This window comes from Molothrus aeneus, chromosome 7, assembly GCF_037042795.1.
Source record: "Molothrus aeneus isolate 106 chromosome 7, BPBGC_Maene_1.0, whole genome shotgun sequence".
Classification (NCBI taxonomy): domain Eukaryota; kingdom Metazoa; phylum Chordata; class Aves; order Passeriformes; family Icteridae; genus Molothrus; species Molothrus aeneus.
Window position 1 is genome coordinate 15,372,178 of NC_089652.1, and position 17,915 is coordinate 15,390,092.

Consider the following 17,915-nt stretch of genomic DNA (forward strand, 5'->3'; position numbering starts at 1 on the left):
ACAGGAAAACTTTTTAATCTTCTGCTGCAGAGTCATAGCTGTAAAAAGGTGTGTCCCAGTATAAGGCAAAGCAGTAATCCTCCCCATAAAGCAGAATACCCTGGAGTAGATAATAACATTCTCTGTGAAGTAAATCCTCTATTTATTTATACTTTGGCACAGCTTCCAAGTGTTTACATTTATTCAGTAAGCCAAAAAATTACTCAGACTTATTTTTTCTTTATATTTAACATATAGAAGAATGGCAAAGCTCTGAGCACCTGGACCATAATTAAATCTATAATTCATACAGCAGCATGAAGACTAACACCTAAATTAACTCTGCTTGCCAGAAGAATTAATGCTATCAGGAACAACTTACTGCAGATTGAAAAATGAGAATAGAAAGGTTTTATAGTAAAGCTTCTGTCTTTCAAACTTCCCTCAGGAAAACCTTTTTCCCTAAATTTCTATTCCAGTGCTGATCCAGACTCCACCATTAAAACTTCAGAGGCTTGAAAAAAACTCAGAGAAACTACTGACAGACTGAGAGGCACAGTGCCTGTTAGCACAGGCACTGGAGCCACGCTGCAAGCAGAGCACAGCTGCACCACCAGCACACTGAGCCCAGCACTGCTCCTTGGCAGGGGAAAGAGGTGCCCTGGCTCAGTCTGGTCCTGGAGCAGAGCTGGGGTGCCCCAGGAACATGCTCACTCCTAACAGAGGTTTCAGCTTCTTAGGAACACATGCAGCTGGTGCAATTTCATACTGCAGTTTATCCACCCACCTAAGACAGAACAGCACAATGGGTGTTCCTGTGTCCTGCTCTGCATCCAAACTGGATAAAAGCCAGGCTCTGGCTTGCACCTAGCTAAGAGACTGTAGTTACACACTCCAGCAGTGCCAGGATGACTCATGGTGCTTTGCACTCTGCCAGATGACTTTGAAGGGAACAGAGAGTTGCATATGGAAAGCACAAGCAGATGCAGCACAGCATCTCTCAGACACTTGTCAAGAATTCATTGCTTATGGCATCCACTGCAAAGCTAACCAGAACTGACCCCTTGGTCTGTGATCAGCAACCAACTGCAGAAAAAGACCAACAGAATTACTTTCAGAAATAAGATTCAGTGCACTCCATGGACTGCTCACTGAACCATTTAGAGTTACCTTTTTTTTTCATTCAGGCTTCAAAAGCCAATGGCTCTTTCAAAGTTAACAAACATGAACTCTCCTGGGCATAAATAGATTTGGACTAGGACCATGGGCAATACAGTCTCTCATAATTACCTGTTCTTCACACACTTTCAAGAAGCAGAAAACCCAAATTATATTTCTATTGGTGCATTTTTTTCAAACAGCACTCTTATCTTTCCACCTCCTGGAACCAGCTGCTATCACACTGGTGGGCACGTGTCATCTTTACTGGAAAGCTGCCCAGCCTGGATGGATGATTTTAGCAAGGAGGTATCCAGCTTATCTCAGGTGTGGAGAGAGGTGTGTTCACAGTCATTCCTGTCTCCTTACTCGCATGTTTGAAAACAAAAAGAGTACAAGCACAGCTGAGTCTGACAATCCAGATAAGAGATTTTATTTATACTTATTTTTCCAAGGTCAGAATCTGGGAGTTAAGAAAAATTAAGCACATCAACTTGCATTTGTCAGAAAAAAACCCCAGAGTTATCAAAATCTCTCTTACAGTCCTGCCTGAATGAAAAGTAGACAGTAACCATCTACAGCAAAAATATCAAGCACAGCCTGCAGAGAAATTCAGAGGCAATGCAAACAGCATAAACAGCACCCAGAAGGACGAAAAGTCATTTCTCAGAGTAGTACAGCTCACATCAGTCCCTATTTTCTCCATCTCTGACCCCACCTTCTCTAATTTCTAGTAAGGCACACTGGTCACTGAACAGGAATTTTGCCAGAATGCCCTTTACATCTGGGAGAACCACATAGTGCTCAGCCTACAACAGCTGTTTTAGTATAGAGAGCTGCTACTGTTAGCTGGCTTCGTAACTGATAAGAAATTACTTTGCTTCTTCTATTCCTAAAACAAAAAACCCCAAGCAGGTCTAACAGAAAACAAAGACTTTAAATAACACTAGTCCGCAGTATTACCATGAAAAATAAACCAAACAAAACACTTGAAAGTAAAATGCTTTCACTGCATTTGTTTTCAGAGAACCTTGAAAGTAACTGACTTCTCCACATATGGATCTATTTAAGGCTTGCTACTCTGTATTATCAAACAAATCACTGCTTTGTTTTGATGAGGTCCCTTTCATTTCAGAAACTTGTTTCTTTTTGAAAAAAACAAGTTGTGGTGTGTTTGCTCTGGTGTAACTAAGTACACCACCTGGTATTCTGGCTTATAAAAAAAAAGGAAGAAGCAAATCACACTCAAAATACACAACAGCCAGGTTGCTACTGCAACTCTTCATACTACTCCAGCTATCCAAGACTCTGCAGAAGAAAGGGAAGGTGGAGCTAGCACTACCTGGCAGTATAAAACTTGTGTGGGTATCATACAAAATTTCTACTCCAGACAAGAAACACTTTTTCAGCCATGGACTGTGCTTCAAACAGTTTATCAAGTGAAGACCACCCTCTCAGATTAATGTTTTTAATCATGCTTGTAGAATTTTAGGTTCTACAGTATTTCTACCTTTTGCGTAAGAATATATATCATTAGAGCAGTGGTTAATGTGCAGCAGGCTGTGCTGTGTAACTTAGATCACTTAGATTTGCTTCCATGTGAATATAGATTTAGAGTATTCAATGCAAGTCGATTTTAGTCTCTTAAGACCTCTCTTTGCACTAGCTTTATAGAAATCAAACCAAAACTCATTCTTTTCCTTCTAAGTCCAAAGCTCTGAACAGAAAACCAGGTATTTGCATAAGGATGTTGGTTCTTTGGGCCCTCAGGGTGTCTGTAGAGGGAGATGTTGCTAAATCTGTAATGTCCAACTACAGCTTTTGCCATTGCTATTAATGAAGTAGATACAGATATGGCCTAGGTATCTATGAACAAGTTAGGACAGGCCCTGATGCACAGTGACAACACAGAGCTCTGTGTCAGCTAACCATCCCTGCACCCTTCACTCATCCCTCAGATCCTCCAGCCTGGATGAAGCCTTTGATGTTGGGATACCAGGGAGAAGGACAAACAGCAGCTAAAGTATTAGCAAACCCCAGGCAGTGGGGACACAGCAGACAGGTCCTTAGTCAGAAAAGGTTTATTTGGGGAGGAACCTGCCCAGTCTGCCACAATAGCAGCCTTCACAGCAAGAATCACTATCAGCTGAACATCTTTCCTATTGCATAGCTACTGATCTATTGAAACACTTTCCACACCCTCTAAAATCCACTCTGCTCAAAGCATTTACAGCATAAATGCTTTACTGAAATTGCAAACAAAACCAGCTTTCTGCTGCTAACCTTCCCTTACAGAAAGGAGAGCACCCATGTTTCATTTGTCCAATGAAATCTGACCAGCTGATGCTCTACTGATTCACTCTATCACATTTTGGTGACTTCCATGTCTAGGCTTCAGAGTGAAATGTTAACCTGAGTTCAAACCTAAACCACCTCACTGCAGCTTCAAGCTCAACAAACTGAGCCAGCATTGATTGACAACCCTTGGCTTTCTGCAGCACCTGTACTGCTAAGTCAGTCACAGGGTGGCCTGAGTGCTGGGCACAGCTACCTTTGCTCAAGCTATGTTAAACAAGCTCCCAAAAGGCAGGCTGGCTTTGCACTGAATGAGAGCCTTAATTTTCTTACTGATTTCCAGCCCTGCCACTGAAGATACATGAAGGGTTTCTGGCAAGGGAGGAACTCACCTCCAAGACAATTCATTGTGAATCCCTGAGGCTGGCCTTTAGCTTTGCCGTCTGTTCTCTGACTTTGCTGGCTACCTTCCCAGCTCCTGCACCCTTCTGCATGCCTCAGAGAGGAACTACTCAAGTTTATAGCAGCATTAACTCATCAGCTGGAAACCTGCCAGGCTGCTTACATTTTCACTACAATCGTCTGAGCTCTGATTCCAGAGCGTGCCTCGAGCCAGGATCCATGGGCACAGACAGCACTACACAACTGCTTTCTGATGTGCTTGATCCATTTGGGGTGCTGGGCAACATGCATTAGTGCTTGCATAGCTACTGCAAACTGCCTCTGTGTAAGGACAAAAATGCCTCTTGATTTTGTTTAGCTCAGTGTTAGAGATACTCATGGGCCTGTGGAGCAAACACAGAGCACCCAAGCACAGAGCGTATGAGGCATCAAAATTCAAGATCTACTGTGCTATTTGCTTCTCACAAAGGTGACACACTTCTGGGGAACTGAGAACATGTGCCTAGTTAATTTCTAGTTAGCAGAAGGTAACAACTTTGTGCAATTAAAGTAAGATTAGGTAAAAATTAAAGCCAAAATTGGGGGGGGGGGGGAGTGAGACAGACAGAGGGGAACAATAAATCAGCAGAAAAATCACAGGACATTTGCTTTTTTTGACTGACAACAGCACAAAATTTGTGCACTTCCAATGACTTCTTAAATAATTGTTGCTGCTTCTTGGAATCATAGCACCTGTATATCTTCCAGGATGATTATACTACAAAACCCTGACTAAATTACAGCTTTTAAATGAAATGAAAATCACTTCCCCACAAGATTTCCTTTAGCATTATAATTTAAATCCAGTGTTAATGCTAGTTTGGTCGAACTGGTCTTCAAGAGGTCACTTAGTCTATTTCCTGCTTGAAATAGAAAAAACTATATCTAAACTGCTCCTGTCAGTCCTTTGTTTCTTAAAAACCTCTGGCAATGCAGACCCATCACCTTTTGCATGCTGTCTTTATGCCTAGGTACTCCTACATTGATATTAGGTCTTCATTATGGCAATTGAAGTTGCTTGTCATAATTACCAACCCCGGACTAGCAACAATTGCCTTATTTCCTTTGCAGCAACTTTCTTCTATATCTGAAGATCTTTTCCTTTCTTTCCTTCTTCCTTCAAAGCACATGATCCTCAAAGAGGCTACACCTATTGTGAAGAACTTCTCCTCATCCAGTCTTTTTTTCCCACAGATTTGTGCAGCTGATTATGCCTACTAAAGCGCTGTACCTTGCAGTTCTCATTATTAAATTACACAATATTTTTAAGGTCACTTCCTACATTTGCCCCCATCACTTAGCATTCTAGTCCTGTCCTCCAATGTGCTACAACCCTTTGGTCCCCACTGTTAATTCCAAAGGCAGTATTTATATGGTCTAGGGCAGTATCCTCATCAATAAGGAAAACATCAACTACTAGGGACTGTCAGATGGCCCTCTACAGATTCTTCCAACACAAAAGTGACTCACTGCTAACTACAGGTCACTTTGCTGTTTCATCAAAAAAAATCTTATCCCTCCTTTGTTTCTGAAAGCAATGCTTACAATGGTAGTTTAATCATTGTCAACTGAATTTGTATCTGAGTTCCTAAAAGGTCTGGCCAGTCTGTTTTACTGTAAGTGCTATAAAATTAACAACTGCTCCAGCCACAGCTCTGAGCTAGGTAACAGTATAGTGCACTCTGTGCAGAGGGAAAATTAATCCAAATTAATGCAAGCAGGCTAGGACTCATTTATCACCAGTAGTTACTGGCTCAAAGTAAGGCATCAATGTAAAGGAACAGCACAGCTCCTGGATAGCTTAATGGAACACATGCCCCTGTCTGAGACAGCAGCTGGATATTCCTGTTCCTGCCTACCCAGCCCTGAACTCAGAAAATACACTCAAGGTATTTTTAATGATCTGTGTATTACCTGTCTCAAAACGTTCCACATCTATGCAAACCCGAGTTACACCAGTTCCAGGAAACCTCCACACATCAGTTTTATAGGGATTAGATAATTTTACATAAAGGGTTTGATGCTGTTTAGCTGATTCTCTTGTACTTGCACTTTATTAAATTGAATTTGAAGTAGGTCTCCCAAGTCTATAATAGTAGAGAAACTGATACACAGAGGCAAGTCAGTGTGAGGGGGAAGCATTCAGTGCTAGGACCTTGCCACACATACTATTGATCACCAACTAAGTATGACAGGCTGGCAGGGGTAAGCAATGCACAGCTTGAGTGTAAAAAGAAAGAACTATACATATACATGGCATATTTTAGTCAGTTTTATCACAGAGCCTGAAGGGCCTTTGTACAGTTATACAGTTATACAAATCCAAAAAGCAGATTTGTCCTTAACTCTAAGATCCATTACTTGGCATTTTCACAAATTTTTGCACTAATACTTAAAGAAGTGTTTAAAAAACTGGTCAGGCTTTTCTACTGTTTCCAGATAAAAGTTAAGACATAATGAGCATCATTAGTAGCTGAATGACAAAGTGTTTCTGCAACTTTAAAGTAGGTAGAAAACCATAAATTTTATTTTCTTTTCATTTTGACAGTAGTGCTATTATAAACTAGCAAAGTATCGATACAATCTTTGGACTAACACACAGGTTTCAGAGCAGGTAGGACAGTACTGTGGACACTGCTCACACAAGTGTCAAACCTGCAAATCTGCAGGCATGAAAACTTACTCCCATGAGCAGATATGTTGATTTGTGTTGCATAACCCTCTCTTAATTATGCTACTGAGAATAATACTTGCATGAGAAATTCACTGTGTGGGGGCTGATAAAAAACCTTGGTTTATAGCTTGCAGGAGGTCAATACTAGCAGAGGGGAAAAAAACCCCCATAACTTGAAGCATTTTGAGTTAGTAGATCTGTCATCTAGTATCAACTGAAAAGAAAGTAATTTAAATATTCTCACAATTCAAACTGTTCAGGAGTTACACAATCTTTCACTAGCGCAGTTTTTAAATGAAAGTATATTAAATAACAGTGCAGTCTGGCTTTACTTAACACTTAAATATTTTACTGAAATGCCTTTCTAAATTTGCATCATCCCTCTTACTTAAGCAGTTTCACTCACTACCAGCAAATAAGGTAAAAGCCACTCTGTAACATAAAGGTTGCTTCTACAACTGGACAGTAATACAAAAACACCAGACTTGTGATTGCTGGGCTAAATTACACCACTCTTTCCTACTCTGACCTGGACTATAGTCTTCTGGTTAGAAAAAAGGAAGGAAGAAGGAGAAGGGAAGAAAATGCTTAGGATAAATAATTCTAGATAAATCAGATATGGGCAATACTAACAAGTAGAATTTCAATATTCATTTGAGAGTTACTTCAAATATGTTTGGAGAGGAGCCATGAACCCTCTTCACTGTATTTTTTTAACTGTAAACTTCTGTATAGGGAAGGAAGTGTTAGAAATAATCTTGTGGGTTGTATTCTCGAAACCATTCTGCAAACTTCAGCTGTCTTTTCACATAGAACACATTTACTGCACTCAGTGGTGACAGTGCTGGGCAGGGAGAGACAATAAAAAGCATAATGTGTCACAAGATACATTATCAAGTAGAGTTTCGGTGAGTTTTTAATATTTTGCCCATTCAGCTTCAGCACAAGCATTTGGGGACATACTCTTAAACGTAAGTATCTTTTACACATCTTAATCAACTGCTCTTCTATAGGGAACCATTTAGTGCTCACAACTGGGTATTCACTGCAGAGGTGGAAACCAGAAAAATTGAGGTTTTTTTTTTCCACTGGGATTCAGTATTTAGTACTATGAAGACATTTGCCCAACAAGAAATCAACAGAATAAACACAAAACTGGGAGACTTACACTGATCTGGAAAGTCAACAGCTTGAGTGGAAGAGAAAAACATGCATGTGAAGAGGGGCACACACTTGTGCTACTGTATAAAGCCCTGCTATTTGGCTGCATGCAATATATTCTTTCTCCTCCTGATTTCATAAAAGCAACAGAATGCCTGGTTTTGACAAAGGGGAGATGGAAACTTACTATATTTGAGAGACAAAGGAATGGATTGGCTTATTCATATCCTGGTGTGTGTGGCAAAAAGCTTTGTGTGAACAATGCCTACTCTGAGAGGAGAGAGGAAAAACCCAGCAGAGTTCATTTGAATCACCTATTTAAACCATTTAAGCAAACTTGGACGATTTTTTTTCTTTTTTTTTCCCCTCCCTGGGGAGCATTGCAGAGTAATCACATGAATCTGCTTCACTTTCTGACTGAAGTAGTCCCCTCTGTGGCACAACTGGAGCAAACCACAGCTGTGCAGTAACATCTTCAACAGGCCCAACTGTTTGCAGAGTAAACATTTGCCTATAACCTTACTGCAGACAAAGTATGTTAACAAAAGGAATGCTTCTACAAGCTTAGCTGCAGCAGCTTCCTCACAAACACAGCGCTGCATTAGCTCAAATCCAGCACTACCTCTGCACGTGGAGGACCCTGCACCACCAGCACAATTTTTCACTGCTCCTCATTGTTTCAGACAGCTCAACTGAAAGAGCTTAAATTGCTGGTTTGAGGAATACCTTCACAATATTGCTTTAAACACACTGCAGTGCTCCACACTGATGGAATAACAAGCGCAGTCCGACAGTTACAAACATCTGGATTCATGGGTCCATAACCAAAGCAGTAATAGCGTTCGCCTGCCAGGGTTTTGCAGGCATTCCTCTTTGTGTCAAACTCCAGAGCCTGGCATTGGCAACACTGCAGGGTGGAATTAGCCCAAGATGTGGCAGTAATGAAAGGGACAAATGCAGTTCTTAGGAAGCAGAAAAATCCTGTGTTAAAACAAACCCCTTACACATCTTCCTTCCATTTGTTCTTAGTCCACACTTTGGAGTGTTATTTTAATATACATAATTTCAAAACTAACTACCCATAAACCATCAACCTATTTGCAAGTCTAGGAGAGGCTACAAACAGCAAAATCATCAACTGCCACCTTTTGTAGTACTGCTCAAGAAATCACATTAGTATGTATTAGCATACAAGGCCTGAAAAATAAATAGGAATCAATATTGCAATCCCTATTAAGGAAAATCTTTCCAACAGACCTATAAGGTCAGGCACTCACTGGCTAGAGAATGAGACAGAGCAGGGAGCTTTTGGGGTGATCCAAGCAGCTCTCCCTTAGCACTAAGGCCCATTTCCCAGCAGCTACAAAGGAAACCAGTTGTTTCTCTGACCAGTGCTCCAAGGCATGTGTTATGCCTGGCCTTTCCACTTTACTTTTTTCTTTTTAACCATCTGCTTTCAAATATCTGATTTTCACTTTAGTAAAGAGAAGAGATTAAAGCCAATTTACAGCACAGGATATAAAAGACTTACACTCTCCCGCTTGCCTGGGAAAAATGCACTATTTCAACTCACCACTTTTTAAACCACATGAATTAAGCTCTGAGTGGATACACTGAGTTTGGTGCTTGCATTCATTTCCTGCAAAGTTTACACGAAAGTGGATTTGTTGTAAATGGGCTGTAAACTATAAACTAAGCTGACATGAGTGTTATTAAATAGAACTTCAAAAACTTTTCCACAGAGAAGAACAATATTTAATTTAGGAATGGAAATGAGGAAGAGCAAGCAAAGAAAACTGGGAATACACATTTTTGTAATTGCAAATCAGCAGGGCAACCAGGAACAGCTAAAGGAAGCTGCTACAAATCACAACACTCCTGGGAACAGCCGCACTTGTGCCAGCCCTAAAATCCAGGAAATACAATGAGAGCTGGAGACAGCAGCCCCCTGCTCCACCTGAGCTGCAGGTCTCAACAGCAGGCTCAGACAAAACCTTAACTACAGAGCAGTGACCTCTGATCCAAACAGTTTTATGCTATGAGCTGAAAATAGTTATTCCAGATATGTCAAACTTATTTAAGAGCATCTCTGCAGCCCAGATTTACCATGCACTACGTGCAAAATCTTTGCAACATTTACCTGAGAGTCTGTAACAGTGGGGCTTGGCACACTTCCACACCTTGAAGTGTGTATAAGTGCTTGGCCATGGTTTGAAACTGAGCTGCCTAGGAGCAATAAGGCCAAGATCTTTTTAGCTTTGCTTTATGCTATTAAAAGCACAAAAGAAATTAAATACAGCACACTGCATCAAGTAGCACAGCTTTAAGTTAAGATGGCAAAACCAAGAAAAAATGGAACCAGATACCTGTCCTCAGTTTACACCTATGTGTCCTAGTGCTATGGTGTATGTTGGACAGTAATTGACTTGTTTCAGGCTCTGTTGAACAGGAAAAAACATGAGTGGAAAGCAGCACCTAATTTTTCTCCAACATCTTTAGTGGCCTAAGACTGAACCTAATTTTATTGCTTTTGTTGCTTTATCTTTCTTGAAAATCACACCAAAATCACAGGAATTTAGTACTACTCATGTTAAAGTGTAAAGCTATCAGCATGAAGATACTAAGTTTTACAGCTGGTATCCCCGAGATGCAGCTCGTATTCACTGCTCACAAACATGACAGCATGATACATGACAACATGATTTTTTCAACAATTCACTGTCCAATTAACAGAAAATCAACAGAAATCAATCCTTTTTGTTGAGACAGGCAAGCAAAAAACTACTGTTAAGTCAGTTTTACTGTGCCTGTCATTCTGCTATTCCAGTGCCTAAAATAGAAGTCAGTGTGCAGCCCAGGCCTGCTCAGCATACCCAGGAACGGGGCTTTCTTGGGGCTCTGACATTTTTATAAAGCAGATGTTAAAGCAATAGATGTGACTGCAGGAAAAACAACTCCTGGGGAAATCTGCACCTCTTTTGCATGAGAATCACAGTGCAGCCAGTCGGTGTCATTTTAAAGTAGATAAATCAGCCTCGGGTCACTCCCATGGGGTGACTCTGGGCAGTTGCATTGCCAGGTGAGAAGTGGCAGCAGATATCAGTGTTTAACATGATATGAGAGAGCTCAACATATTTCTACTTTAGTATTTGTACTAGATCCTGTTAAAGTAACATTTAACATTTTATATGTGCCATTACTGCATTTTAAAAATTGCTAATTTTTCATCACTTATGTAACTGAGTAAGCAGAAGGACTATCAGCATCCAAGAGCATTAGTTGCCAGTTGTATTCTTGTGAAGTTTGCAATATGTGGACTGCAAATGATAAGACTGTGCTCTAGAACTGGAAGAGAAACAATTGTGCATGAAAAACTGGTTTTGGGAGAACTTAGACACCAGGTTTTTATTTTTAAAGTACATGTAAATATGCCCAAATTATACAGACTTTTATATGTTTTGGGGTTTTTTTTTTTACAAATTCTTTTTCTTTCACAAGAAATGCAATAAGTAACATTCTGCTGCTTGTTGCATGACGAGCAGTGCAGAGGTCTCATCAGTCTGCTGTGTTGTCTGTAGCCTAATCTGTGGTACTACACCCTATAAGAAAGTAAAAGTGCCAACTGTTTCTGCACATAAACACACAGCTGCATTTACTTCTTGGTACCAGAAAGGCTCCTTCTAACAAATCAATTTCAATGGAACAGTAAATACTTAGGGCACTGAAACTCTGTTCAAACCATTTATCATGAAAACCCAGATCGCCTGTTACAGAAGCTTGTTTCTCTTGGGAGATTTTTTTTTTTATTTTGCAAAAGGTAAAAATGCAGTCATCATAAAGTTTTTACTGAGTAAATCCACTAAATTCCTCTTAAAAATACCTATGGGAACAGTAGCACTGGCTTCCTCAATAGCAAAAGAACCCCATTTTTTTCCTACTCTCTGTAGGAAAGAAACTTGAATAATTTTAGACACATTGGGGGGTTTTCATCATTCTCAACATCATTCCTGGGCATCTGGCTGTACCAGCTCATAAGCAAAATGCTCTGCAATACTCTCTTGTGCTAATATGAGAGGAACACGCTCTGCCAGGGAGCCAAGTATCAGATAGTGCTGCAGAGTGTGAAAGCTTCTCTTTCTAAAAGCTGTAACTTGCTGTACCCGAAACTGCTACAATTATCTTTTTGGCAACTGTAAGCAAAGCGTCAGGGTTCTATTTCATTTAAATACTTTCTCTTCTGCCATGCCCCTTTGATGGTCCAAATATAAAGTGCAGGATCAACACAGAACTAGATCCTAGTAATTTATTTAAAGTTATCTAAAGCAGTTATTTAAAACCAAACCAAACCCATCTCCCCACAAAAAAAAAAAAAAAAAAAAACAAAAAAAAACCAAACCAACCAAAAAAACCAAAAAAACACACCACCAAGAAAACAAAAACAAAAAAAAACCCCAAAACAAAAACACAAACCCCAAACCCTAAACAAACAGAGCCACTCACCCTACATGCAAATACATCAGACTGCCACAGGCAATCTACAGCACAGTCCTCATGACAAGATGCCTTCACCACAAATTCAATAAAACACTGCTCTGGTTTAGCCCCTGCGCTCATGGATTAGTGAGACAGAGGAACAGCTCATATTTTATCAAATTGAAAAAACACCCACCAGCTATTCAAAAACCAAACAATTCCAACACAGAATCAGAAAGCATTTCCAGCAAATTTTAAAAACATGTGCATGGCTCACTGTTACACGAGTTATTAAGATACCTTCCAGTCAGAAATCTTATGGAGATGCCTCAAATGAAAGCAACATTATTTAAAGCTAGCTTTACTGCAAATCTGAACACTGGATGCTAACAGCTAATGAGAATTTTTATATATCCTTTAAATAAAAGTAAAACATTCAAAAGATTTAAAGAAATCGTCTAACTGTGCTACTATCTAACTTTCCTACAGATCAAGTGCTTCAATTCCAAACCATCACTTTAAAACTAAATCACTCAGCCTTCCATGCTTAAAATTTTATTTTCTAAAACCAAACAGAAGTGCCTCCCAAGTTGGGAACTTCCTTAGAAATATTCTTTTTATCAAAAGACTACAACTTTGACCAACAGACACATAAATTTAGAGGCAATAGTTCAGTTTATCTGTTAAACAACATACTAAGAGAAAGCATATAAAAATCACATACAGTTCTTTACTTCAGAATGAAAAGATCACTCTAGAAACTTAGCACTCAAAGACCGAGTTCAAACTACATGCAGACATTAAGTTGAAAGCTTCAGCATATTTTGACATTCATATAATTAATGTTTCACAAAGGCAGGGACCAGCTATGAACAACAAACCGAACAGATTTCACTGTGTACATCAATCACTAATGACTACACATCCAACATGCAGACAAAATATCAAACTTCAGTTTCAAACGACGTGTGTGCTTGTTCAATCCTCTGTATGCAATCTCTGTCTAACAGTCACCCGTCATAAACATGAAGTTTGCCTTTTGTTAACCCGAGCACATTAATTTCCTACCACTGACCACAACTTAAGAAGCCATTACATACCTGCAGTTAGGAGGAGGATCAAGGGTTATTTCAGCTAGCTCCTTCTGGATTCTGTTGGTGAAATGAGAACAGACACAAAGCATTTGAGGTAGTCTATAGAATAAATCAGGGAATTACACTGCCCTCTACCACCATGCAGTTAAATGCAAGATTGGCTTTGCCTTCAGTAATGCTAACATGGCTGCTTCCTCTTTGTTCTCAGAGGCATAACCCAAATCCCACAGCTGAGAAACTTTGCAGCTTTTTTCCTGCTCCACGCTGCATGTAAACAGAACACTTACAGCTGAGCTGGGTAGAAATTTCCCACAACTATTCAGGAAAGTAACTCTTTTTCACATCCGAGCACTTCTTACCAGGGAGATTTTCTTTTCAAGCTAATATGCAAATGAGGCGGGGGTGGGAGGGAGCCTGCACAAGCAGATTTGACAATGACTTTAAACCAGAGCTACAGGACCTGTGACTGAGGCTCAAATGAACCGTGCTGGCAGCAGACACACTCTTTTCACAATATTTTACCTATTACTTTGCAGTGTGTTTAAAAAGTGGATTTGCAGATCTGCCAGGCTGTCTCTGTTACTGGAATAATCTCTCTGGATCAACTTTGCTTTTCTCCATACCTTCTGCTGCCTTTCCTCCTGCAACCTTATACAGTAGATGTATTTATGTGATAAAAATTGATACAATAACTTGAAATAATCTGTGCATAACTTTACTCTATTACAAAAATTCACAAGGAGTTAAGATCTGAAAAATTAGTACTGAAAACTTCCTGTCAATTCAAGTTTATTCAGGTACATAAGAGGTGCAACTTCAAAATACACATGGTTAACTCCTCTTAAAAAGATCAAGACTTCTCTTCACAAAAGGACCCATAAGAGCAATACTGTAAGTTTCATGCAAATAGCAGTTGTTAAAAGGTGAGCTAACAGAAACTGCTCTGGATGTACTTGCATTAATACCAATAAGTTCAGTCAGCCTACTGAACTATCTGAGATGCATGGAATTAGACTTGCAACAATTAAATGAAATAAAGACAATATGGGAAAGCTCAGTGTCAAAAACCTGTATCTTAGGCTTGTCAAATAAAGACAAGTAGCAACAAATTACAAGTGCTACATAGTAGTTGCAAAACTTTTTTCTCTTTAGCCAGTCCTATTTCAAAGGGTTTCTTTAACAAGCTCAAAAGTCATCAAAGCCATGCAGCCATTCTCTGCAACAATTTTAACATATTTCAAAAAGAATTTACTAAGTTTAAGTCCAATACAAAATTACTAAAGTGTTTGTAAAAGTCAGAACTACAACAGTCACGCTGAATAAGCAAAATTTGCAGCTACTACAGCTATTTTACAACTTTTCTTGCTACAGGATACTTGTAAATGTTTTCAAAAAAAGCAACTCCAGGGAAAGGACTGGAAAGTTATGTTTCATCTCCAAAGACAGCTGAAATTCAAGAATTTAAAGTTTGAGTATTTCACACAGATGATCTTTGAGAAAATTACTAAGAGTATACATCTTGAGAGCCAGACTGCCAACAATCTTAGATGCAAATGAAAGTGCAACCAATATAACAAACAAGGTTTCTGAAGATTCTCATACTTTAAGGTAGAGGCTACCTGTAGAACATCACAGTCTAAATCCACAGATCCTAAGGGAGAAAACTCACTTAAGTTTCTCCCAGGAGAATGGCAGACCGAACCCATTCCTTCAAGGTGCGTAAGGCTCTCCTGTGCATCATCATGAAAAGCTCTCATAAGACCCAGAGAAGCCACTGGGGTTTTATGACTTCTTTAATTAGACAGCATTGCCTGTCATCAGTTTACCAACCATAATAAAATGGAGTCCAGGAGGACTCCACCCTGTACCAATCAGGCATGGAAACCTAACTCAGAAAACAAGCACCAAAGCTCTCTCGCACATTTTTGCAAATACAAAACGTACCGAGGTGCTCCCCTCCCAGTCTGCCTGTAAGTTACCAAGTTCTGTACCAACTCTTCAAAAGACATAGGACCATTCTGTGTAACTGTTACCCCAACAAGACTTGGATTAATTGAAACACTGCTTAGCAGGCTCCTGTCACCTACCCAAGTTGATAGTTCACTCCCTTCCACATAGCTTTACAAGAAGAATGCCTCTGCCCTGACAAGTGCAGCGCCAGTACTGTGACTCCAAATACCGTGCAAAAGTACTGCAGGATGTTTCACTCCCTCCTTTACCTTTTTGCACTAGTAGATAGCTTAGCAGTAGTTTTGCTGGATAGTTTGGTGTTCTTCTTCTGCTGGGTGGCAGAGGGTTTTCGTTCTTCTTGCTCTTCAGGTTCAGGTGCAGGCGGATCCCTTTGATCGGCATCTGAACTACCACTGCTGGTACTTGGACTTTCATCGTCTGACCTCTGTCTATCACTGGACATCGTGGGGAACTTTTTGGGGAAAGAAAAGAGGCAGAGTTAATACACAAGGAAGGACTCTCTCTTGTCATTCCCCAAGTTCCACTGACCTCTGCCTACCACTGGACATCGTGTGTAACTTTTTTGGGGAAGAAAAGAGGGAGAGTTCATACAAGGCAGGACTCTCTCTTGGCATTCCCCAAGTTCCAGGAAACTTTGAATAGGTGACAAGTGAGTTTCAGTGAGAAATTAATCAAATATACTTCCTTGTCTCATGCCTGAGGACTGGAGTTTGACAGCTACAAAGCAATATTTACATTTCTGAAAATACAGATATTTCCAATTTTTAAACCCACTCACATTTTTTTCATACTTTAAACAATATGCCAATTGTCGACTTTGTTCTAAGGCATGAGACAGATTTAACAGGGTACTTAGGCAATGAACATTAATAACTTATGACACACTGTAAATAACAGACCTCACTGAAAATGTTTTTTTAAAAAGTCACTAATAACCTGTAAATATTTACACTGGAGCAGAGCATTTTATTGGGTCCAAACGCCAGATCCCCCCTCTTCCCCTCTCTCCGAGAAAATACACTGCCAGTAACACTTGGGTTGATTTCAGATGGAAATGTACACTTGCTCTAAGCATTTAAAGGGCTGGCACGGGGGGAACGAGGTTTGTTTTTTTATTGGTGGTAGGGCTTTTTTTAGTAAGGGGAAAAGCCCCGCGACGCATTTAAAGCCACTGGGGTAGCAGCAGCCCCGGTTATTTACATGGCCAGCAGCGAGAACTGCATTTGGCCACCACAGAGCTGCCGGAGGGGGAAGAAGCATAATTCAAACTGCACCTTCTGCACAGCTCTCCCCGCCGCCGCTCCCCGCGCAGCTCCGCCAGGCAGACCGACATTTTTCCGCCGATCGGGAAAGGCGGGGGGGGGGGGGGAAGAAGGAGGGGGCTGCCCCGGCGGCCGGGGGGGCCCGAGGAGGAGCGGCGGGAGCTGCGGCAGGGCTGGATCCAGGCGGCCCGGCCGCGCTTTGTGGGGAGCGCCAGCCCGCCTCGGCTCGCCTCGGCTCGGCGGGCGGCGGCTCGCCCGGCCCCGCTCCGCACCGTGCGTGTGCACCAAGTGAGGCGTGAACTCGGGCCGGCCCCGCGTCCCCGGCCGCCGCCAGGCAGCGAGCGCCGAAAACAAGAACAAAGCTCCTCTACCAGCCCCCCCGCCTCCTCCCCGCCTCCCCCCACCGCGCTCGCCCAGCCGCCGCGGCGGCCGCCTCGCCCGCCGCTCCCTTACCTTCGCCGGCGTCCTGTCCCGCTGCTGGGTCGGAGGGGCGGGATGGCGGGGGGCCGGGCCGGGCCCGCGGCGCCCGAGGAGGGGACGGAGGCGGCCGGGGGGCTCTACGGCGGCGGCGGCGGCTCTGTGGCCGGGCAGTGTGGAACATTGAGAGCCGGAGCAGGGGGGGACGGGGGGAGGCGCGGTGCGGCCCCGCGGCCGGCGGGTGGCGCTGGCGGGCCCCGCTCTGCGGCGCGGGCTCCCGCGGCGGGCCGGGGGGCCGGGGCGGGGGGCGGCGGGCGCGCGCCGCGGAGCGGAGGCGGGGAGGGGGCCCGGCCGCCCTCGGGCTCTCCCCGCCCCGCCCGGGCTCCCCCGCCCGCCCGCGGCCGCCGGCGGAGCTCCCGGCGAGCGGGGGAGGGGAGAGGGGGCGCTCGCTCCCGCCTGCCGGCCGCCGGGGTGCGCGCAGGCGCGCTCCCGCCGCGGCCGGGGGCGCGCTTGCTCCGGGCCGGGCAAGGACAAAGCGGCGGCCCGGGAACGGGGGGGTGGGATCGCCCCTCGATGGCCGCTCCGCCCGGCCCGTCGTCACCTGCAGCCGTCAGCTGAGCCAGCTCCCGAGGGGCTCCAGCCTCCGGGCCGCCGCGGGACTCGCCGGGCCGGTGCCCAGCAACGGCGATGCCGGGGGGGCGTGCGGGCTCCAGAGCCCTCGGCCTCGCCGGCCTCACACCTCACACGGCTCGGCTCGTGCCTCGCGCCCCGGGTCGGGGCAGGGACACGCAGGTACGGGACCCGTGGTGGTTTCTTACCCCGCCACAAACGCCTGCCCTTGGCACTTTGTCACACATGGGAACTGGAAAAATACCGGCCACCCTACAGCCTCACCACTCCGAATAGAAGTATTCGGCATCAAAACCAGAGTTAGCTGTTCCGCGAGCAGCCAGCACACCAAATCGCACATATTTTAAGGAGGAAAGGGGA

The 17,915-nt window shown here is 43.0% G+C and overlaps 1 protein-coding gene across 1 annotated transcript in view; it reads right to left on the minus strand.

The window, feature by feature from the left end:
* Positions 1-17,114, minus strand: part of UBE2E3 (ubiquitin conjugating enzyme E2 E3) — a 55,977-nt gene extending 38,863 nt beyond the window's left edge. The window contains exons 1-3 of the mRNA XM_066553652.1: positions 16,962-17,114; positions 15,495-15,697; positions 13,282-13,332 (exon numbers count right to left, since the gene is read on the minus strand). Coding sequence (XP_066409749.1) covers positions 13,282-13,332; positions 15,495-15,688 — 245 coding nt within the window. The 5' untranslated portion in view covers positions 15,689-15,697; positions 16,962-17,114. The remainder of the gene's footprint in view (positions 1-13,281; positions 13,333-15,494; positions 15,698-16,961) is intronic.
* Positions 17,115-17,915: the final 801 nt, after the last annotated feature.